General features: G+C 43.6%; 1 protein-coding gene across 1 annotated transcript in view; it reads left to right on the forward strand.

The window, feature by feature from the left end:
• PRKCQ (protein kinase C theta) overlaps positions 1–22,863 on the forward strand; it is a 54,690-nt gene that overhangs the window by 18,716 nt on the left and 13,111 nt on the right. The window contains exons 4-13 of the mRNA XM_066318855.1: positions 4,407–4,606; positions 5,708–5,768; positions 7,379–7,541; positions 8,142–8,173; positions 8,272–8,357; positions 9,481–9,610; positions 10,254–10,363; positions 10,518–10,641; positions 11,664–11,839; positions 14,884–15,057. Of these exons, the coding sequence (XP_066174952.1) occupies positions 4,407–4,606; positions 5,708–5,768; positions 7,379–7,541; positions 8,142–8,173; positions 8,272–8,357; positions 9,481–9,610; positions 10,254–10,363; positions 10,518–10,641; positions 11,664–11,839; positions 14,884–15,057 (1,256 nt within the window). The remainder of the gene's footprint in view (positions 1–4,406; positions 4,607–5,707; positions 5,769–7,378; positions 7,542–8,141; positions 8,174–8,271; positions 8,358–9,480; positions 9,611–10,253; positions 10,364–10,517; positions 10,642–11,663; positions 11,840–14,883; positions 15,058–22,863) is intronic.

Below are 22,863 nucleotides of genomic sequence, written 5' to 3' on the forward strand. Positions count from 1 at the left end.
TGAAATCTGAGTGTGCTAAAATATTCTGGCACGGCTATCTTTGTTAATCCCTTTATGGGGGGCAAACTGACAGACCCAACTACCTCCATAATAAAAAAAAAAAAAAAAAAAAAAAAAAAAAAAAAAAAAAAAAAAAGCACACTTGAACAGCCCAGTCTCTGCAGAGAGAGTTAATTTCTCTGTGTAATTGTTATACTGTGCAAGAGGTTGAAAAATGAAACCTCCTGAGAAGCTGTTTCCTATATCTGGGTCTATGGATTGTTGCACATTTATCCTGATTGAACAACACTGATGAGTCCTCCTTCGGAAAACATTTATTGTATGTCTGATGCATGAAAATAATCCCAGTAAAAGGATGAAAAGTTCTTCAGTTGTGCTTTTGAAGAATCATGATGAGCAAGACCTTCAGTGTTAGGGAATTACTCATACTGGCTGATCTTTAGCTTAAATCTTTGATAAATTTCTAGTTTGACTGCTGTGATTCTTTGAAAAATAAAATCCACTCAGAAATCCGTATTTACTGAGAATCCCCATGACTGAAATCCCCAGAAGATGTTAAAGTAGTTTTAAAAAATTAGAATTTTAAAATAGTTCAGTATTTCACTGGGGTTCATTTTTTGCTTAAGAGTCAGCATTTATCACATTGAACTTTGTCTTGCCTTAAATGATATTTTAAATAATAATGGAAGATGTGGTATATAGTAAATTCAAAAGGAAAGAAAATACTACATGACAAGATATCCCTAAGATCTCACTTTTATCAGAAAATATGTTCTATTTTAGCTCTGTGCAGAGCTTAGCTGTTTGCTATAATGAGGCTTTTGAAAACCGTAACTCAAATTGAAATCTGTGTCAGTTCAAAAATGAATAAAATCAATTTGGTCAGAACAGACTTGTATTTATTTGTCTGACGCAGAGCTGAAAGTGTTTTCTGGTATCCAACAAACACAGAAGTATTTTCTAAGGGATATAATTTCTGTGTTCCTCAGAGTCAATAATAATAATAATAATTAGAATTATTGTTATTTTAATTATTACTGTAATTTTTTAAAAAAAATATAAGAATAAATCCTCTACCAACAAGAAATAAAAAATTGTCTTTGAGGGAACTTTTCTCTATTAGTGAGGGCTGAGCACAGGAAAAGTGACTTTCTGCTAATAAGAGGTTTCTGTTTGCTGGGATGTAATTTCATCTGGTGATGGCTCAGAGCATGGTGGGACAGCCAGAGGGATTCATCTCATCAGTGAACCTTCTGGGACTGATTCACCCTGATGCCTGAAGAGGTGAACTGGAACAGAGGCTGGACAGAGTTAAAGGAATAAAGTAGATATTTATTAAAAGGCCTTTAAGGTATACCTTGGGCAGTGCAAGAGCCTGGCCAGGGCGATACCCAAGGTGGACCCAAAATGGTCACAAAATGGATGACCAATCACAAGTTTTCACACTTTTATATGTTTTGGTCCATTTACAAATTTGGGTTAATTATCCAATTACAGTTTCAGATTAAGAAGTCCCATCCTCCCAGTTTGCTTGCCTCAGTTTGCTGTTGTTGATACCTTTTGGGCCTGAAGCTGCAATGGTGTCCCTGGTTCTCAGGCTGAAAAAGGATTATTTTGTTTAACTAAACTGTGAAGACAACTTTTTAATACTTTATATGAAGTTCAGAGTCACACACTAAGGCAATACCAAATCTGGAAAATAAGAAAGCTGAAACTTAGGGCATCAAGCTCAGACTCCCCTCCTAGGGTGGGCTGAAGCACCGTGGGAGGTGTTAATCTGCTGCTGCTGGAGGCTGTTCATGTGTGTGGATGGCCAACTTTACTTTAAGGGGACTGAGAAAATCGAGGCCAGCACAGAATCCATCCGCCCTGTAATTCCCAGATACTGATGTGTGAGCCATCCCAGGCTGAGGAGCACATCCACGATGAGTGTGGTGAATCACACCCTGGAAAACCCCTGTGCCCTCCCCTGACCAGACAGACCACTCAGAGGTCTATGTCTGACGTGCAGGGAGATGAGGCTGGCTCTGAATGCCAGGAATGCTCTCAGCATGACCATCCCAAGGAGCTGTCATGCTCTAACAGGCTTCAGGAAGGCAAAAGGTCTCCAGACAAACATTAATTAAATTATATTTGAGGTAGAATCATGGAATCATTAAGATTGGGAAAGACCTCCGAGAACATAATGTCCAGCTGTTAATCCAACACTGCTAGTTCCACCACTAAACTGTGTCTTATCCCTGCTTCAGGATTATTTTTCTTTTGGTCATAACTTGCTCTCCAGCTCCCTGGTTTGACCAAGCACTTGCTACTCAGTTGTAATGGGATTTAAAAAAAAAAACTATATATATATCTCCCTGATATGTAAATTTTGGCTAAAATTTTGGCATGACCAAGGAGTAGGAGTGGACCAGCTGCACAGCTGGTGAGAGATGCAAATCACCCTGATACCAGCCATGTGCTCTGACACTTGGCCATGAATAAGATTTTCAGGGCAGAAATGATTGCTGGGCAGGGCAGGACATGCGCAAGTGTCCAAGGCCAAGCTGGACAGGGCTTGGAGAAACCTGGTTTAGTTGAAATTGTCCCTGCCTATGGTAGGGGGATGGAACTGGATGGTTTTTAAGGTCCCTTCCAACCTAAACCATTCTGTGGTTCTGTGTTCAGCACTGGCAAAGTGTGGGATTTTCTGGTTTTGTTTTTGTTGGTTGGTTGGGTTTTTGCAAACAGAACAGTGGTAGATGATAAATGTGTTTGGCTTCCAAAAACAGGGAGTTTGACTTTGGGCTCATGTCAGAGGCTGTCCCTTGTCAGCCAGCCATAATGAAAAGGCCATTGGGACAGAGGTCCCCAGGGATCTGGGATTGATGAACATCCTCTGTGGACACAGGAATACCACAGCAAGACCACAGTGAAGAATTTCAGAAGTTCTGGATAGATCTTGGGCAGCCTTTTACATTTTTCCACTTGCTCATTTTTTTAAAAGGGACCCTGTCACATTATAACACAACCTCAGAAATGAAATCCCAAAAAACCTCCAAAAAACAAACCACTGCTACATACAGTTGGAGGTGTTACAGCAATTTATAATTGACAACAAAACATTTCAGATATTATATGTGCCTCTGAGATATAAAAAGAGTTTGCCCTTTAAAAGTGGCTTCTGCCTTCACAAGCCACCTGGCCGGGTGCCATTTTGCCACCTGCCTCGGTGACATTTGCTTCGTGAAGGATCCTGCTCCGTGTTTGAACTCCACAAAGCCTCCAGGAAAAGCAATCCCAGCTACAGTGGGAGCTGCTCCCTGGAAAGACAGTTGCTGTTTCATTTTCCAGGAGCCCAGGGTTAGGTTAATCCCTGGCAGAATTCCACAGCCGTCAGCGGGGATGCACCAGGGGTGACTGTCTGATCCCGTATATCAGGCAGTTCATTCACATTCCAGGGTTTGTTTATTTAAGCCTGGTGTCCTGGAGTGCAAGGCAAATGAAAGCAACTTGTTTTGCAAGTGCTGTCTCTCACATCTGTGGCTTTTTCACTCATGCAGCAAAGAAATAATGGTCCTTTGCTGAGATTTCTCTTTTTCAGGATGCTGGGAAGTTTATGTCTCATTTTTGTCTCTGATTTTTTGTGAATTAGTCCTCTTATTTAGGGAAAAATTTTCTTCAGCACATGTCACCTTCCAGGCAAACAGCTGCATGTTCTTTTCCATCTGGGATTACTGGAAATAGGAGCAGGGTCTTTAGACAGGGGTCACAGCTCTGCTGCTTTTTTTCCTCTTATTCCTTCAGCCTCAGCATTTGATGGGTTGAACATTTGCAGAGGGTAACTGTGATATAGAATTTACCTTGAATGAGCATTCAAGGCTTTCACAGGGCTGTATGAAGCAAAACTGGCTCTGTGAGATAAATAAATCTAGCTGAGACACTTTTCAACAGACCCAGTTAGAGAGGACCCTCTGCAAACCCCAGAGATAGCCATTCTTTTACCCATCACCATTTGAAGATGCTGTGAAGGAAGAGGAATTAAAGCATTAGGGAGAGTTGGCTTCACTGAAAACTCTGCATCCCTGTGGGATGCTTACAGGTCTGCAGGACAGTTCATGTTTAAACATCCCTTAGCTGGCTACTGGGTTGGGCATTAATCTCAAAGTGCATCCAGTTCTTGAGGGATTTGAAGCAAACCTGTCTCATTTTGCAGTGCCTTGGGACAGATGATAAACAAGGCAGTTGTCTGGGATGGGATTCACCTGATTAGAAGTGGGTATTTATGGTGTTGGAGTCAGCATTAGGGATCTCCTCAACCCAACTGATGGAGTCAAGGGTGGAAATTACCTTTTTAAAGGTAAGTGTCTGCATTTGGTCTCATGAACTGCCCTCACTGCGTGGATTTGTGTTCTCTCTCTCGACAGAGAATGGCCAAGTGTATGTGCAGAAGAAGCCCACCATGTACCCACCCTGGAACAGCACTTTTGATGCCCACATCAACAATGGCCGGGTCATGCACATCGTGGTCAAGGACAAAAGTGCTGAAATGGTCTCAGAGACCACGGTGGAGCTCAAGGTGCTGGCAGAGAGGTGCAAAAAGAGCAATGGGAAGACAGAGATATGGGTGAGCATCACTCTCTTCTCCTGCAGGATGTGCTGGGGAGCTGCTGCAGGGTAAGGGGATGTGTCCTTGTGCCCATGCCAGGCTGTGGCTGTCACCAGCAGCACAGCAGTGACTGGTTGGAATAATGTTTTGAGACTACTTGGGTGTGACTTAGAGGGAGAGACTTGTGAGAAGAGAAGAGCTTGACACTTTTATTTTAATTGAAACCTGCCCTGTGCTAGTGAGGACTCTGCTTCAGGTGAGCTGTGTCCGTGTATTAATCTTTGCTGAGGAAACCCACTGGGAACAAATGTTAGTATGACTGGCTGAACATGAGTTATTTTATGTTCTCTGGGGGAAAAGCTTTAAAAATTTTACCTAATATCAAGTAGCTGATTCACAGCTGCCTGAGTTCAGAGTTATGTCAGAGCAACTCCTTAAAAATCACTGAAGTTACGGTGGCATAAATTTGAACAAGTCTTCACAAGAATGCTAAATGTAAGGTTGTGTTCCCTGGTAGTCCAAGCAAGGAAGATCTTGGCAGAAATCTTTAATATGTAGTATCCACACTGTTCACAGTCCAGTGGATTCAGATTTCCAAGACATTTATGGACGATGAGTCAGGTAGTCCAGTGGGAAGGTCCCCAAAAATGCCTGAATAAGCCTTTAGCATCCCTCAGGTTGACTGTAAAGAAACTAGACTTGCAGAACTGAGTGCCTAAAAAATTTCAGCATCATCTGAAGCTGGCTGGGTTTTCTGAACTGCTCCCATTTTCCTCTTGCAGGATCCATTGGGAGCAAATTTTCTCTATAAATAGTGCTGGTCCTAATTTGGTGTCTAAAAAGCTGCCTACATCTTCTGTGGTTTAATCACATTCATCTCTCCTATCATGCTGCTCTGGCTGTTTGATATGAAGTGATGAACCCTCCTCTCTCTGTAGTTGCTCCTACCCTGCCTTGTTGTCTCACATGGGTATGAGCAACCTGAAAATTAGCATTCATTGGTATTCATCAGTTCCCACTGGGAAAAGGAGATAGCTTGAAAGTCATCTGAAATGATTTTTCCTTCTTTGAATGACTGTTTAATGGACTTTTTTCTCGTTTTTCACTTATCTCAACCAGCTAGAACTCAAGCCTCAAGGGCGAATGCTGATGAATGCAAGATACTTCCTGGAAATAAGTGGCAAGTGATTCTGTTTGTTAATTTATAGCTGTGATTTCTGGGCTGTGGGGCAGACATGGTGTCTTCACCAAAAGCAGTGCCTCTGTTATTACTGACTGATCCATAGCAAGAAATGTAACAATAACTGTTTGAAACGAAAACTCCTGAAAAGTAATTTTTATTGCATGGTGACTGTTCTTCCGTGATTTGCAAGGCAGATTTTTTTGGCTGGTTTACTACTAAATGGCTGATATTCCCATTATGCTAAACAAGACAGAACAGATAAATAAAGATCCAGCTCCCTCTGAAATCATTCTGCTTTATGTACTATGAGAAGTACTTGGAGGGGCTGGAGCAGGGAATCGAGCTGGGGAAGGGTCTGGAGCCCCAGGAGAGGCTGAGGGAGCTGGGAAAGGAGCTCAGCCTGGAGAAAACAGGGACCAGGGGGAACCTTGTGGCTCTGCACAAGTCCCTGCCAGGAGGGGACAGCCGGGGGGTCGGGCTGTGCTGCCAGGGAACAGGGACAGGAGGAGAGGGAATGGCCTCAGGCTGGGCCAGGGGAGCCTCAGGGTGGATTTTAGGGAAAATTTCTCATCAAAAGTGTTGCATTCTGCTTTGTTAAAGAAAATGGGTTTAATTCAAATGTTTGGTCTTATTCTCCCATCTTTGTTGCCAAAGTTCTCATATTCTCAGGTGTGGGGTGAAGCTGTGAGGTGCAGATACCTGGAAGGCTCTTCCATTTATAGAAACAGAGAAGCGCAGCAGCCATGGCCACATTGATATTTTCTTAACCACTCTTACCTTTAATATAGATTGGAGTGCTGTCTGTGTGTCATAAGGTGTTAGGGAGGCTGAAGCATAGAAAATGCAAGTTGTGCTTCTATTGCAAATATCAAGATCTGCATGAGATCACAAAGGGGGCCACAGGTTCCCACAGGTTGCCTCTGTGACTCACTGTGCAGTGCAGGAGTAAGACAAAACAGAGATTGATTTCCTGTGTGAATATCAGATTTGTAGGCACGAGTGCATGTAGAAGTGCACATGAAGTCAGAATTGGTTTGTTTGCTGTCCCTAAATGTTTAAATAACTGTGAATAGCAGCAAGGGCACAGTAAACAGCAAAGCAAGTGTTGGCATGGAAAACTAATGAGAACAATATCCTAAGGACATAAATATCTGCCTGCTGACACATGTGTATGCTCACAGAAAGGATTAAATGTATATACATATATATATACACACATATACACGTGTGTTCGCATCCATATATCAGTAAATATTAATTTTTATGTAATTTCACCTGTTTTAGGGTGTGCTTCTTCAATGCCATGCAAAGTTTAGGGGTTTATGTTCAAATTACCTCTCCTTGGGAAATTTTTGTTCTACGTTTCAAAAACAGCGTTATGAATAGTCAAGGGAGCTCAGACTCTCAAATCCAAAGTCATTTTAGTGTAAGAATGTTGGATAAAAACCATCCAAATGAGACTTCTTTTGGATTTCATAAAATGATGTTTCTTTGAGTATTCATTACTATGAGTGAATCATCAGCTTCTGTCACGTTCGTACAACTGCATTTTCTCAAGGCACCTGATTAGGAAAGGGTACACTTAAATATCTTTCCTCTCCTCCCAGATGCAAAGGACCTGGCTGACTGTGAGACTGAAGGCTTCTTCTCCTTGCACCAGCGCAGGGGAGCCATCAAACAAGCCAAAATCCACAACGTCAAGTGTCACGAGTTCACAGCCACCTTCTTTCCACAACCCACCTTCTGCTCAGTGTGCCACGAGTTTGTATGGTAAATGGAAAATAATCTGTGCTGCTTCTCCTTTCAACCCTAGGAACCAGTTCTGGTGTCAGTGTGGCACTTGGGAACCTGGTTTGGACATGGCAGATCTGGGTTGGTCTGGATTAACTGGAGATCCAGATCTGGACTCTATGATTCTAAAGGTCTTTTCCAACGTAAAAGATTCCATGATTCGCTGATGAATATCTGTGCTCCTCCTGTAAGACCCTTGGCATCTTACATGTAGAGGTGTTGCATCACTTCAAGGATGTGGTTTGCAGTTGTTATTCCAACTGTGAAAATCCCCCTCACTTTTTACTTTATTGTTTACAAGTATTTTTGGGTTTGATGAAATGCACAGACATTTCTCACTGGTGCAGTGTGCTGTTTGGATATAGTGAAATTCAGGATGTGAATGTGTGCTGAAAAGGCTGTGAGGACCACAGATAATCACTCCACCATTTGATTGAATGAAGATCATGAAATTAAATAATCTCTACAAGAGTGATAAAAAGCAAAGCAATTTTATTCTCCTTTGATAATAATTGCTCTCCTTTCTTCTACTGAGGCTTTCAGATAACTCAGAATTAACCACTGCTCTGTTCATTTCAGGGGTCTGAATAAACAAGGCTATCAATGCAGACGTAAGAAACTTATTTTTTTTCTTTCCTATTGTCATTATTTACTTAATCTTTTCTTAAGGAATTTCTTTATTAACACCATGACATGCTTGCTCTTGCAGAATGTAATGCTGCCATTCATAAGAAGTGCATTGATAAAGTAATAGCCAAGTGTACAGGATCAGCAATCAATAGTAGAGAAACAATGGTAGGTGGTATTACTATTATTATTGTTGTTGTTGTTATTATTATTATTGTTATTATTATTATTATTATTATTATTATTATTATTATTATTATGTTTTGTTCTGTTGGGATTTTTATGATTCCTTTTAAAAAATCTTGAGTGTCATTCAGATCTCTCCTACATCACTGCAAAGCAACTTCTGATGAAGCAAAGGGTCCTGTTGGGCTAAGGACTCTGTGATCTGATCTGTGCCCTTTGCTTTTTATGTTCCCTGTGATTTCATTACCTCCTACTTAAGATTTACTCAAATGCAGCTGCAGAATAAGCAGTTGCTGAATCAGAACTGACATTTTTCTAATGCATAAAGTATAACTCACAGGTTAGTCATGGACATGAGGTGGAGATTTACTGGAGAAAACTCTTCACTGTCAATGTCAGGCTGGACACCAGGCTGAATTTTCAGATTTGTGCTTGAACATCCCATTCTGTGTTATCTGAAACAGTCAATGAGAGATCTGATATCTCTGCTATTATTTGCTTTATTTTTCTCATGTCAGTTTATTCCATACTTTTCTTTTTGGTAGGCAAGAACAGATCTTGAACTCCTGCTATGACTATTCCCTTTACCTTGTGTCCTACAACTTCTGTTTACTCTCAGTCCCACCCTGGCTCCTGTTCTCCTTCTACAATTTTTATAGATGAGATTGTTCTCACTTCTCTTCTGACATCTCCAGGGTAGATGTAATCAACTTTGTCATCACCTTTCATACTAAAATAATTACAACAGGCTCTTCCAGGGACTGATTCATGACAACAAATGTAGACATCCATTGCAGATGAGGTGAATAATTTTTAAAAGTACCAATGTTTCCCCACTGAGCATTAGGGGAGCCTGGGTATTAAATAAGGCACAAGCAGTCCTTTGATCAAGGCCAGGGATGAAATGACCCAATTCCCTCTGAATTGGAGTTCCTAAGTATCAAAATTTGGGATTGTGTGCCTGATAGACAGTTTCTCCTTGGCAGTCTAACCCGAGGATAAGAGGGCAGGAGACAAACCAACTTCTGTGGTACACGTTTGGTTTTGCACACGGGGCTGGGGTGGAAATGAGGAGTGGATTCTCAGCCTGGCTTTTGTCTTGCAGTTCCACAAGGAGAGGTTCAAGATCGACATGCCCCACCGCTTCAAAGTCTACAACTACAAGAGCCCCACCTTCTGTGAGCACTGTGGCACCCTCCTCTGGGGCCTGGCACGACAGGGGCTGAAGTGTGACGGTGAGTGCCTGGTGAAGGTGGCACCAGCTGGGCACGGGAGGGGTTGTTGTCTGTGGATAGCAGCAGTCTGAAAATCCAGATCTCATTTATCACCCTTCTCTACAAAACCAGTATGAGGTGGCACCCAGGAGGGTGAAGGAGTGGTCTACAGGACTGTCCTTCAAGGAGGATTGTTCTTCAAGAATGAGGACAACTGTCCAAGTACTGAGAAATACTTGATCCAGAAGGATCATGAGTTGTTTCTCAAAGAGACAAAGAACATCACAGTGATTCTGCTGATCTTCCCAAATCATGCCCAGTACGAACTTGCTAGCTCTGTTACCACTATCAGACCCAAGACATTTCACTGTCTTCATAATCCTAAACCAATTTGAGGATCCTCTTCTGTGATTACACTTTATCTCCGAGATAATGGCTTGTAGTTTTAGTAGCCTGTACAAACCAAGGCTGATGGAGTAGAGGTGCAACCTCTGGCCAGAAAAAAATACAAAAATAGTCTCCATAGGGAACCAAAAGACTACCTGAGTGCCATCTCAGGAACTGTTTAGGTGACTGATTACTGCTCCTGGACAGCAGCAGCACTTGCTCCTGCCCAGCCTTTTACAGCCTTCATTGTCTTGACCCCTCGTGTTCTTTCTTTCAGCATGTGGCATGAATGTCCACCACAAGTGCCAGACCAAAGTAGCAAATCTTTGTGGGGTGAACCAGAAACTAATGGCTGAAGCTCTGGCAATGATAGAGAGCACTCAGCAGGTAAATGGTTTAAGCATTTTTAGATGCTCTTCTCAAAAGCCGAGACCTCTTCTAGACCTTGGCTTTTGTGAGTCACACTCAAGAAGTCACAGTGTTGTTCATAAGCTCGGCATGTGACTTTTGGCTCTAAAATTTTCTGTTTTCTGTGGCCCAGGCTCGCTGCCAGCGTGACAGTGAACAGATCTCCAGGGATGGACCTCTGGAAATCGGCTTCCCTGTTCCTGTGAAGGACGTGACACCACTTCAGGCCTTGCCAGCATCTACAACAGGAAAAAAAGGTAATTCCTCTCGGTGCTATGGGGCAGCAGTTTTGTTGTTGTTTGGTTGGTAGCTGCTTAGTTGGAAGTGACACGAGTGGTGACACCAAGCTCTAAATAGAATATTTGGAGTCCTTCCGATCACCATGGCCAATTTTCTTTCTGATTTCGTATTTCTGGGTGGAGGTTGACTTCTGGTAGCTTTGAAAACCACTGATAGACCTCTACTCACCCAGGAGCTGATCTAGGTGTCATAGCCCTCTATGCTACAAGAGCAGGTGTTTAGGAGGGTAAATGAGAGACTGTGCCCTTTGGACCCTAGGGAAGAATAAATGATGTTCCTATCTGTGTTTATTTTTTTTTTCTGTCCTAGTAGAACTGGCTATGCTGGTGTGAAACAGTAAATCCTCAAGTGGTTTCACATCTGTTTCACGTGTGGGTCTGTTTGTCTGCTGAGTAGTGTTCAGGGTTTTAGAACAGTTACACTCATGGCATGAATCCAGTGAGGGAGAAAATCTCTTACAAGTTCTTATAAATCCAGGATAGTGGACTATTGAAAAAACTCAGAATGATTCCACTCCAAGCCAGCTGGAATGGTTGATCTGGAATGGTTCACATCCAGAGCAGGACCACAGTATGAAAATGCCATCTCACCTTTTCATCTAGCTTTGCCTAGGGTTTTGAAAGAACCTTGAAAAAATTGAACCACGTTGTAATGGCAAGCAGCAATAAGGGTTGGAGATGATAGGTGGCCAGAAGTTAAGGATTTAGTACCACAAAACAGAGAGACAAATGAAGGAGCTTGTAAAGGGGTTTGTAAATTTTAAAAAAAGCTACTGAAGAAGATGCAGTTACCACTGGAGCAAGGTTTCCTCTGGAGAGAAAGCAGTGTGGGAGCAGAGCCAATCTACTTAGAGATGGCCACCATGTTTCCATTTTTTTGCAGTACCCTTTTAAACCTCTAGGCAGAATACCTGTGAGTGTTCTGGGGATTTTCTGCTCCTGTCCAGGGGTTTATCTGAGTTTTTTGATTTGTGTTGCAGAGCCACAAGGCATCTCCTGGGAGACTCCAGTGGAGGGCACAGTGAAGGGGGAGTCTCTCATAGAGTCAGATTTGGGAGAGCAATCCCAGGAACAGCAGGAGCACCAAGTGCAGTTAAAACTGACCATTGAAGATTTTGTCCTGCACAAGATGCTGGGGAAAGGCAGCTTTGGCAAGGTAAGCATTAGGACTGGGACACCACTGTGTGCATTTGCATGTTCCTCTGTGTGGCACTAAATGATATCTAGTTTAAAGGGACACTTAGGAAAAAACATGGAATCATTTAGGTTAGAAAAGACCTCTAAGTTTATTGCATCCGACTGCTAACCCAGCACTGCCAAGTCCACCACTGAACTGTGTGCCCAGGTGCCACATCCATCTGTTTTTTGAACACTTTCAGGGATGGTGACTGGTCCACTTCCCTGGGCAGCCCCTTCCAATGCCTGACCACTCTCCTAGCAAAGATATTTTTTCTAATATCTCATCTCAACCTCCCCTGGCCCAGCCTGAGGCCGTTCCCTCTCCTCCTGTCCCTGTTCCCTGGCAGCACAGCCCGACCACCCCCGGCTGTCCCCTCCTGTCAGGGACTTGTGCAGAGCCACAAGGTCCCCCCTGATCCCCCTTTTCTCCAGGCTCAGCCCCTTTCCCAGCTCCCTCAGTCTCTCCTGGTCCTCCAGCCCCTTCCCCAGCTCCATTCCCTTCCCTGGACACACTCCAGCAGCTCAGTGTCTTTCTTGTGGTGATGGACCCAAAACTGAATACAGGATTTTAGGTCCTGCTGCTACATGATGGCTGATACATTTCCAGGTCTTCAAAGAATCCTTGTTCTGGCATGGCTAAATCCTGAACTCCATCTTCTCCTTGCCTCATCCTTCTCCCTGTCCCATCAGCTGCTCTCTCATGACTGCCCAGGTCAGGACAAGAATGCTCCAGGCACAGCTTCAACTTCTGCTTCTGTGAAGGATGATTAAATCCTGGATATCCCCAGAGAGCTGCTGGGAAAGGTCTCTATGCTGTCCCTCTGCACAGAGAGGTGGAAGCATGAGCTGAGAAGCTGAGTGTGAATCACCTCTGCTCTCCAGAGCAGCAGGTCCCCAGCTGGGAACAGTATCTGCTCTTTCCCAGCTCTGATCTGTGCTGGAGCCCAAAGCAAACTTTACAACAGCCAAGAATTTGTACTTTTGAAACAAGAACCACCCGTTTTCAGTGGATTCATTAATCCTGATGAATTGTGGATTGTTCTTCTCCATTGTAGATATCCTCTGGGAGGGGATTCATGTTACTCAGTGCCAGCACAAGGCTGTGAGAAACAATTTCAGTAGGACTCCTCACTGTATTTTCACAGCCAATAAGGAGGAGTATGGATCACGGTGCTCAAGTTCCACATCTTTCCAAGAAGGAAACTGCCTTGACAAAGGGCTGCTTTTTGCCTGCTAAATGATCTGGAGCAATTTCTGCAGGCAGTTCTTCGACTGGTGAAATATTTCCTGTGTTGGCCTTTCTTATCTGAAAGTAATAGAATCATAGAATGGTTTGAGTTGAAAGGGACCTTGAAGACCATCTAGTTCCAACTCAATGGACAGGGAAATTTTTCATTAGAAAGTGCTGTGTCTACTTGTCATGTCCACAGTTTGCATGGGAACCAGAGCTGAGGCATCTCACAGCTAAAGCAGAATATCCCAAACCCACGTTCCAGACTGACCAGAAATCAAGAGCACAGATATAACAGAAACATTTTTATTGGAAGGAAGGGATCTCTGGAGGTCTTCTAGTCTGAACCATTCCTCAAGACAGGTGTAATGACATGAGGTTGCTCAGGTGTTCATCTATTCAAGTCTTGAATGCCTCCACTGAGGCACATTTTGTACCTTCTTTTAGCCCTCATGCCGACATAGACTCTCCAAGCCTGCCAGCTTCTGCATCTCTGTGAAGCGCACATTGTGGGTGGAGAGGATGGGCCATTTCTGCCTTGCTGCAACAAAAACTCACCCACAAGTTTCCTGTGTCGATGTCACTCCTGGTGCCCTCATTTGCTTGGAGAGAGATTCACTTCCCCCAGAGGGGACAGGGTGTGCAGGTCTCAGTGCCCAAGGGGTCTCTCCAGCTCTGCATTATCCTGGGAGGTTGAGGGGCAGATCCATGAAGATATCTCCCACCACCACCTCTGTATGTGGCCTGGCATTGCCTGCCTGCTCCTTGGAAGTCACAGCACAGGTCACAAATGCAGCACATTTCTCGGTTTCCCCAGGAGAGCAGTGCCCAGCACAAACACGAGGGTAAAAAGGGTGCCTGCAGCATCAGCACTGTGAGCGTTTCTGGTCATTCAGTGCAGAGACAGAGGGAGGCTCTAGGCTCTACTCTCTGTCTGGTGCTACAAAGTGAAATGCAGCAGTAGCCAAAAGGGTAAATAAAACTTTTGTCAGGGCTAAAACATGTCCGAGCTTACTCAGTAAATAGAGTCTGGTGGAGAACTTCAAAGACCTCTTTGATGGATCTTTACACATCTATTCAGTCTACAGAAACAGTGTCAGCAGGCTGTTAGTGTGAAGATCAGGACTGTTACTACCTTCCAGCAGAGACTTCTTCGCCCTGTGGTCTCTAGAAAACCCTTCTCTGCTGCTCAGAGTCTCATTTTCCCTGCCTATTAAAACAGACAGAGGTCACAACTCCTCTGGGATGTGTTTTCCCATTCTTGAAGAACTCCTGCAAAAGCATGGGGGACCCAGCCTGTGTGCTCAGACCTGAAAACCGGGAGGAAGGAGAGAAAGACATCTGATATAAAACCAGTTTAACTACTGGTGGACATAGTTTTCTACCTGCTGAAGGTCTGATGCAGGGTATTTGCATTTCAAATGCTGATGAAGCAATATTGTGTGTTTTATTTGAAGTCAGAAAACAGGAAATGTATCTCAGGAGCATTTGCATGAGGATAGTTTCTGCTATCAGAGATGTTTGGCTCTCTGCCATGGCCTGTCCATCCAGGCATGTAGGACCCTGCTCCTGTAACTGCCAAGAACTTCTAGTCCTTCTCCAGGGCTCAACTTCATAAAACTACTCTCAGTGTGGGGAGCAGACTCAAAGTTTTAATGGCAGAATGAGGCCTTAAGCAGGAAGGTTTTTAATGTGTACCCTAGTGAATTCCCAGGAGCTCAGCTGCCACCCTCACATGGTTGTTTTGAGAGGAGATAATCCCTCTTTCTGAGCAGCTGTTTCCATTTTAGGTGTTCCTGGCTGAGCTGAAGAGCACAGACCAGTATTTTGCTGTGAAAGCCCTGAAGAAGGACGTGGTGCTGATGGATGATGATGTTGAGTGTACAATGGTGGAGAAGAGAGTCCTCTCCTTGGCTTGGGAGCACCCATTCCTCACTCATGTCTTCTGCACGTTCCAGACCAAGGTAAGACAAGGATTTGCCACTTTCTTCCACAAGCTGAGAATGCTTTGCTGAAATACAAATACTTGGTGAGGGGCTTCAGCCTGCTGGGGTCCACCTGGAACGTGAAGTCATGCTGAGGGAAGGGATCTTCAGATTAAGCACTCAGGAAATGACTCCAGAAATTTAATCTATTTTCCCCATCAGTCAGGGGATGGTATGGTGTATTTGAGGATTAGGGCATCCAAGACTCATTGAGGTAAAATCTGCTGTTAAAATCTGCATTCTGATGCCCTGGGCCAAGGATGTGCCCACACTGACAGGTTTTCTGAACCTCTTATACCATGAAGCATTGTGCTGCAGCTAGCCTGGATCAAAGCCAGCTCAAGAAACCCTGGATTTGGAGGATGAACATGCTGTCATTCACTTCTTTGCCCCCAATTACTCCTAAATGGCATCAGACACTTTGGTGGTTCTGCAGAAGAGGGGCAACACAGAGCACCATTTGAAATCTCCCTTGTGACTCCAAACCAAAACTGAAGTGACATTTAAATAATGCACATATTTTCATGGCCCTACATGGCAACAACCACCAACTGCTTCACTTCCCAGAGCCACTGTCAATAGCCAGAGCACACACAAGGCATAGAAAGAAACAATGGAAGTTTGACAGTTTGTCTTCTCTGTCCAAACTACTTGAACCATTCCTGAGAAATTATTGATATCTCTTAGCACAAATTCAGAGTAGCACTGTCTCATGGCTGCTTGTTCAGGGTTTTGTTAGGATGCTCCCAGACCGTGCTCAGCCACAGGATTTAGTGGCACAAGGCACTGCCCAGTGTAAGGTTAGGACCTGCTCAATGGGAGGTTCTTCTGCAGGGTGAGGAGAAACAAATATAACCTCTGTGGTACACCCCAGTCATCTGTGGGATGTGGCACCTGTTTAAAGCCAGGTTAAATTATAACAGGGAACGTCTGGGAACAGCTATAGGTGATGTGACACTGAGCGCAGGCATTCATGTTTAACCCCTTTGGGACTAACAGTGAAGACAATGTGTCCTGGGAATGGATCCTTGCCTGGCAAGGAAAGGAATTAACTTCCTACTTGAGGGGAGGGGGCTATTTTTCAGAGGAAAATATAAATGCCACAACTCCAAAAGTAAAGAAGATTTAATTGAAGAGATAAAACATTGATAACAGTCACAGCTCTAAGGGGGGCTTTTACTCCAGGGAATGCTGCTTGAGGCCAGCAGCAGAACCATGTTGTCTGTGCTCCAGCCTGGTCTGAAAGCTGTAGATCAGGTTCAGGATGACACAACAGGGACAGTCTGCAGCTCTGCTTTCAAGCAGTGCAGACATGCATGTGTCCCCTTCCATCTTGAGACCATGGCAAAAAGAAGAGAGACCAAAAGGAGTCATGTCAGGATCCAGGTGGGATTTACTGGCTGTTTAAGGGAGTGCTTCCAGCCATGGAAAACCTAAAGGATGGAAAAGCTATGAGTGCCTGAAAAATTCATGAGTGCCAGGCTCAAAAAGCCAGATGATTTTTTTTTTCTACACTTCTGGGCAGCAGCACAAAATTGCCCTCCTGTCATGGAGAAAATGTCTCCATCCATCTCATCCCAAGCCATCACTGCCACTTTAAAGCTGTGTGATCTCCCCATCTTGGCTTCACAGAGAGAGAAGCTGGAATGGGGCTGCCCAGGCCAAAGCTGCTCTGGGCTCTGATGGATTTTCAGCTCCTGTTTTTTGTCCTATGACCTTTGCAAGCCAGCAGCAATCACTCAGTGCAGGAAGGTCACCCAGAGCAGAGGAGCTGTGACAACCTTGGATGGTCTCCCACGGCTCAAAGGACAGTGTGGTTGTCAGACTGTCTTTTATGACAATCATTTAGGATCATGGAATGGTCTGGATTGGAAGGGACCCTAAAGATCACCTATTTCCTGTGGGTTTCTTATCTTCTTTTCTGTTAGAGTCGGGATTAAATGCTCGAGAGACTCAGTTCATGTTTAGACTCAGACGTTTATTAATTCTTATATATAGCACAATCTCACAAGTTGTGAGTTCTAGCTAACAAAGTAGAAAATGGCTCTGTCTCTAACACTTTACAAGGTCTTTTTAGCACAAATTGTCCAGTTATGAAATGACACCTAAATTACTTTTACTTTTAACCCAATAACCAACCACCCATGGCCCACAGTGTGGACTTTTCTATTCAATTACAAAATATCACTCAGACCCATGAAGAAGAAGGTGAAAGAAGAATGTCTGGCCTCCACCCTAAAACCTCCATCTTGCTTTATATATGTATTACTATATTCTAAAACCTTAAACTCTAAGTTTTCCACCCTGTGGTATCACACATTTCTATTCTAACTACACACCCACAATCCCAGTGTTGTCACTTTGGAAGCCGCTTCCATGGCCTCAGGTCCAATGCAGTGTTTTCTTTGGGGTCAGTGCCTGACAGCACAGAGAGTCTAAAATTCTCAGTGCCCAGGGTTCCAACAATTTCCAACCCTCCTGCCATGGGCAGAAGCCACGGCACCGCTGTGTAGAGTACCTCTATGGATTTTAATACTGAAGATACAGCATTTTTTTGTTTCTTGAAGTTTCACTGGATAGATAAGTAGTTTCAAACAGAAACATATGTACCAATGCCTTTCTGAATCCCTCATGCTTTGGTTTACCTGAGCTGCCCCAGGTGCTGAGTATCTCTGCAAAGGACAGTAAAAAAGGAATATTCCTATGCCAAAACAAGGACCTCAATAGTCCACGTTTCCAGAGGGGGAGAAAAATTCCTTAATCTGTTGACAGCTCTGGGATGAGCTCCTTCCTCACCTCAACCCTGGTAATCAGTGACTGCTCGATTATATAAAGCTGGATAGCCCTTCAAGAGAGGTTTTTGATGGCACCAGGCACTTAATGCCTCTCTGTTCCAGTGGAGTCTGAATGATCAGTGCTTTCAAAACTCAGAATACTTTGATTGCTTTATTGCAGGAGAATAAATGCAAGCCCATCGAGTTTGGTTTTCTTTGTCTAATCTCTTTTTGAATTTTTCTGTTTTACTGCAGTCATCTTTGTATCCAGATATTCAGCTGACATAATTACATAGTGTAAATTTTAGCAATAAGCTCAGAGACCTATTCTGCTGTATTAGATTTAGAGAGATGCTGTTATGTTAAAGGGGAAAAAACATGTTTATAATTCTGTGAAATCCCCAAATCAGTAATGTCAAAATGACTAACATCCCAGAGCTTATGTTTTATTCTTTTTTTGCATTTCACTGATCTTCTGCCATAAAAATAGGCTTTCTCTTTTTAAAAGTCACTTTTATTTCTGTTTCTTTACTTTATTGACCAAGTTTTATTAACACCCTTTACCTAAATGCAAATTAAATCTTGAGGCATTTTGACTTGTAGCACAAAATAGCAACAGGGAAGACTATCTCAACCCAAAAGAGAAGTAATCGTTACTGCAATTTAAAAGAAAATATTACAGAAACGTTTGTTTTCTGCTTTACTGTTATATGTTTTCACCTGGTGGTGAGCCTTTTTCACATGCTCTGTTACCTTCATGTGCTTAACACTGACTGAAAAAACTCTTACACTAGCAGGAAGGAGAAAAGAGTTGTAAAATGGGAGTGTGTTCCTAATTTTAAAATTCTTAGGCTCTGTTTTCCATGAGTATTTTCAGATTTCTCATTAAAATATCTCCCCAGAGGTTACTTAAATTCCTGATTTTTTTTTTTCCAAGCTTGATTTAAGTTTTCTTCTCTGTCTGACTTTCTGTTGAGGGTCAGGGCTGATTTCTATGCCCTGGATCAAAGCATGGGGTTGGCACCTGGGAATTTCACACCCTTTGGATGTTCAGCTCCACTGCCTGGTTATGCCATGGACCTCCTGAACCCCCCTAACTCCATCCTCCTGCTTTTTAGGGGGGGATGACGCATCATCTTGGAAACATCTCATAGTATTTTAGGTACTTGGAGCTTGGAAAAAATCTGATTGAAGGCCAAATTTAAAGCAGCTGATGGGAACATTTAGGAAAGCTTTGAGGATTTTGCCTCTTGCAACCAACAGGCAGGAAAACTGGCAAGATCTCATTCAATCCTGGCCAAAATTTCAACGTGGTTTAACAGAAATAGCAGCATCTCAGCAGAGCTTTGGGATTTCTACAAGGTTGTGCCAGAGAAGGTGTGAGCAGCTGTAATTATAACATCAAATATATAAAGTTTTTGCAAGACACTTCTAGGTGATGTCAGCCCGTGTGGTGTGAACAGGGGGAAGGCATTGGCCAGGAAACAGGAGGACAGTTCCCAAGTGAGGTTTTTTAAGTAAAAGATGATTGCTATAATCAATACACATATTGTCATTGACTCCCCATTGTCAGGCCTGAGGCAAATCAGCCCAAAATGCATTCAGCTTTGTCTGAGATTTCTAAAAATCTGCAGTCTAGATGCACTTTATCCTAAAAAAACCCAAACCAAACCAAAAAAAAAAAAAAAAACAAAAACAAACCAAACAAACAAAAAACACACACACACAAAAAAAAAAAAAGAAAAAAAAAACCTTCTTATAATAAAAACTTTTTTTTTTCTGTTTTTCAACAGCTAAAATATTCATGTTTCATGGATTTGTGTACTTTTTGTTTAGTTTTTGGTCTGGTGATTTTTATTTAGTTTTTAATCTGCAAAACTTCAGACAAATCTTTTTCTAACCTTGAGAAAATTAGTCTCTCTCCAAGATTCTGCTGGGCACTGATAGGGAGAACCACTTCCTCTTGGAAGACATGGGCTGATAGTGCCTCATTTTATCAGTGAGTGATGGAGTCTGTCTGCTCTGAGTGTGAGTAAAGGTCTTGGGATCTCAGAGCTCGAGTGGAAGCCAAGTCTGCACCTTTATCTCTGCAAATGTGTCTTGTTTATGTGTATACATATATTCCTATAGTTTGTACCGAGCAGATGGGCACACCACGCTGAGCATCCCAAATGAGCAGCTGAACACACAGCTAGAAATGCTGACAGTGCAAGGATTAGAACAAGGAATAAACAGTGAGAGCAGGGACTGGACTGGATCGTTGGGCAGCTGTAAGAAATGCTGCCATCTCCAGAAGATAGGCTGATATTACACAAGATAGGGGGGAAAGTCTTTAAAGCAGAGAACAGAATTAAAGCTTGTATTGCTCTGGTGTAAATTCCAGTGCAGGTGAATGCCTGTAGTCACCCCCCAGCAAGGAGTAACCCTGTATTAGCTGTTCCTCATGACAATAGACACAGTGAGGACTGCATTGCCCTCTTTGGGATGGGATGGGATGGGATGCTCTGATGGGATTGCAACCCTGAGTGATGTGATGGAAGAGGTTTGAGAGGCACTTGGCTGCCAACTGTTCCATGAAATAAAATAGACCCAGAGTGTGGATCAGCACCCAGACTGTGCTGAGCTGCATGAAAAAAGATGAGACCAAAATCAGTTGCAGGAATTGCATCATTTCCAGCCTTTCTTTTGGCCAGAAAGAAAGCCTAATTCAATGGGAATGCAGCAGGATTAGGTCACTTAAACTGGAGCCTTCTCCATTTGGAGACATTTCTCAGGACAACTGCTCTAAACACAGGTAAAGACACTCTGTCCTGCAGCATTAATTATTCTGACATTCATCCTCCTGGAAGCCCTGGGAAGAATAATTTTTGCTCCTCAGTAAATGGTGTTAAATTGTGTATTTGTATGTATGCAAGCGCTTTCAAAATGCAAAGAAAACAAAATCTGAAAATCTCTGCAGAAAAGTGTTCTGGAGGGCTTCCAGCTGGTTAAAGGATTTTAAGAGCCTGCTAAAGGATGTACCTTCAAAAGATCAATTTAAATGCTGCCTGCTTTATACTCATTGTTTATAAAGTTGAAAGCATCTCTGATAGTGACTATTCATTCTCACAGCAGTCGCAGCAGAGCAGGAGCAGGTTGGTTTAACTCCATCCCTGCCGTGTCCTGGAGAGACAGAGGGAACAGGTGGCTCTGTGGGGAGGAGCTCAGCTCAGCACAGGCACTGAGGGATTGAAAAGGCAGGAAATTGAGTTCTTGCAGTAATCCAGGCTTTCAGCACCTGGAAGGACTGGCTCAACTGGGGAGCAGTGTTATTTTGTGTGCAGGAACTGAGTTATTTTGTGCAGGACACAGCAGCCATGTCTGTCTGTTGTACAGCCTTGTGCTGTAGGAGCAGCTCTTCACCCTCCCACAGAAGGGTTTGTCCTGTTCCCAGTGCTGCAATGGAGAAAGCCCCTGGAAGATGGTCTAGAACTAGGGAATGGCTGATACATGGATATTCTTAAAACAACTGGTGTCAAATACATCAGGAAGTTGTTGGACAACACTCCCAGGCACATGGTGTGATTCTCAGGGGTGTCCTGTGCAGGGCCGGGAATTGGACTTTGATGATCCTTACTGGTCCCTTCTAACTCAGAATTTCTATGATTTTACAACTCCCCTGGTGCAGTGACCATCACTGAGTGCAGTAAGTGCCTTTCCAGTCCTCCTAGAGCTCTGTGGCTGTAAAAGATGGCCCTGAGATCTGCCATGACACCAAACTTTTCAGTTCTGTCGTGTGAGTCTGGAACTGTGACCAAAAGTTTGGCTTGAGCATTTTCTACCCAGGAATGCTCTCGCAGGTGGTCAGCAAATTGTCTGCCACCTGCCTGCAGGGCAGAGGGGCAGGGCACTCTTTCCAAGCCACCTGCAGAGCTGTGTGGGTCTCACCACTGAGTAACAACGTTCCTGCTTGTTTGCTCAACATCCACAGGCAGGACCATTGCAGGGGATAAGGGCATGGCAGAGCCTTGAGAATCAGAGAATGGTTTGGATTAGAAGGGACCTTTAAAACCATCTACTACAAATGCCCTGCAGTGAGCAGGGACATTTTCAACCAGATAATACCCCATTAGCCTCTCCTTGCCTGCTCCAAGTGCTGATAGATTCCAGAGCCTCTCAGTTAACTTTCAGGAGCCAACAGTTAACTTTCCCAGGACAAGAGGAAGTAAAGCTGGAGCCAGAACATCCTCTGCGCCGCTCTTGACCGTTTGATTTCTAGCACTCCCTTTTTTCAGTGGTTTCAAGAATGGGTTTTGCCACTTCCCATATTTAAAGTGTTCTGTGTCTCTGTAGATCTCAGACCTAGGAAGCTGACTCCAGTAAGTTGGTGCACTTTGCCCTTCTCGGTTACTCCTCGCCACTCATGGTGACGTAGGGCTGATCTCAACCAGTTCTCCTCCACGAGCTATTCTGGACATCTGCACTTCTTAAGAAGCAAGGGGAACTTCCAAGCCCCAGAGTAGGAAAGTCAGAGTGATCCTGTCTGTCTTTCCAGTAGGGTTTATGTACCACTCTGTAGCACCTGATATATCTTAAACTTCAGTACTGAACATTCCTACGTAGAGTTTGTATTCTCCAGCTTCACGGATTAAGGCAGTTGAGCTACAGGGATGTAAATTAATCTGAGGGGTTTATCCACCTTTTCTCCCCTCAAGGATACTGTTGGAATCCCCAGTTTCAAGTCAGAGTTGCTAGGTTTAGTTAAACAGGAACATCAGATAGTTGCTCAAATTCATGAACAAGCAGAGCGTGACTGCTCATTCTACTGGATAAACATGGATTTTAACTTACAGTTAGAGATGTGTGATAAGGTGTAGCCAAAATCAGTGGAGTTTACAGGAGAACTGAGAGGTTTTCTCCTTCCCAGCCCACTATAGCTGAGTCTGGCCCATTGCAAGACCCATGAGTTTTCTTCAGTCCCAGCAGGACACATGAGGTGGCTGGTGTGTTGTTGGCTAAACCCTATCACCTC

Source organism: Sylvia atricapilla, chromosome 5 (assembly GCF_009819655.1).
Source record: "Sylvia atricapilla isolate bSylAtr1 chromosome 5, bSylAtr1.pri, whole genome shotgun sequence".
Classification (NCBI taxonomy): Eukaryota; Metazoa; Chordata; class Aves; order Passeriformes; family Sylviidae; genus Sylvia; species Sylvia atricapilla.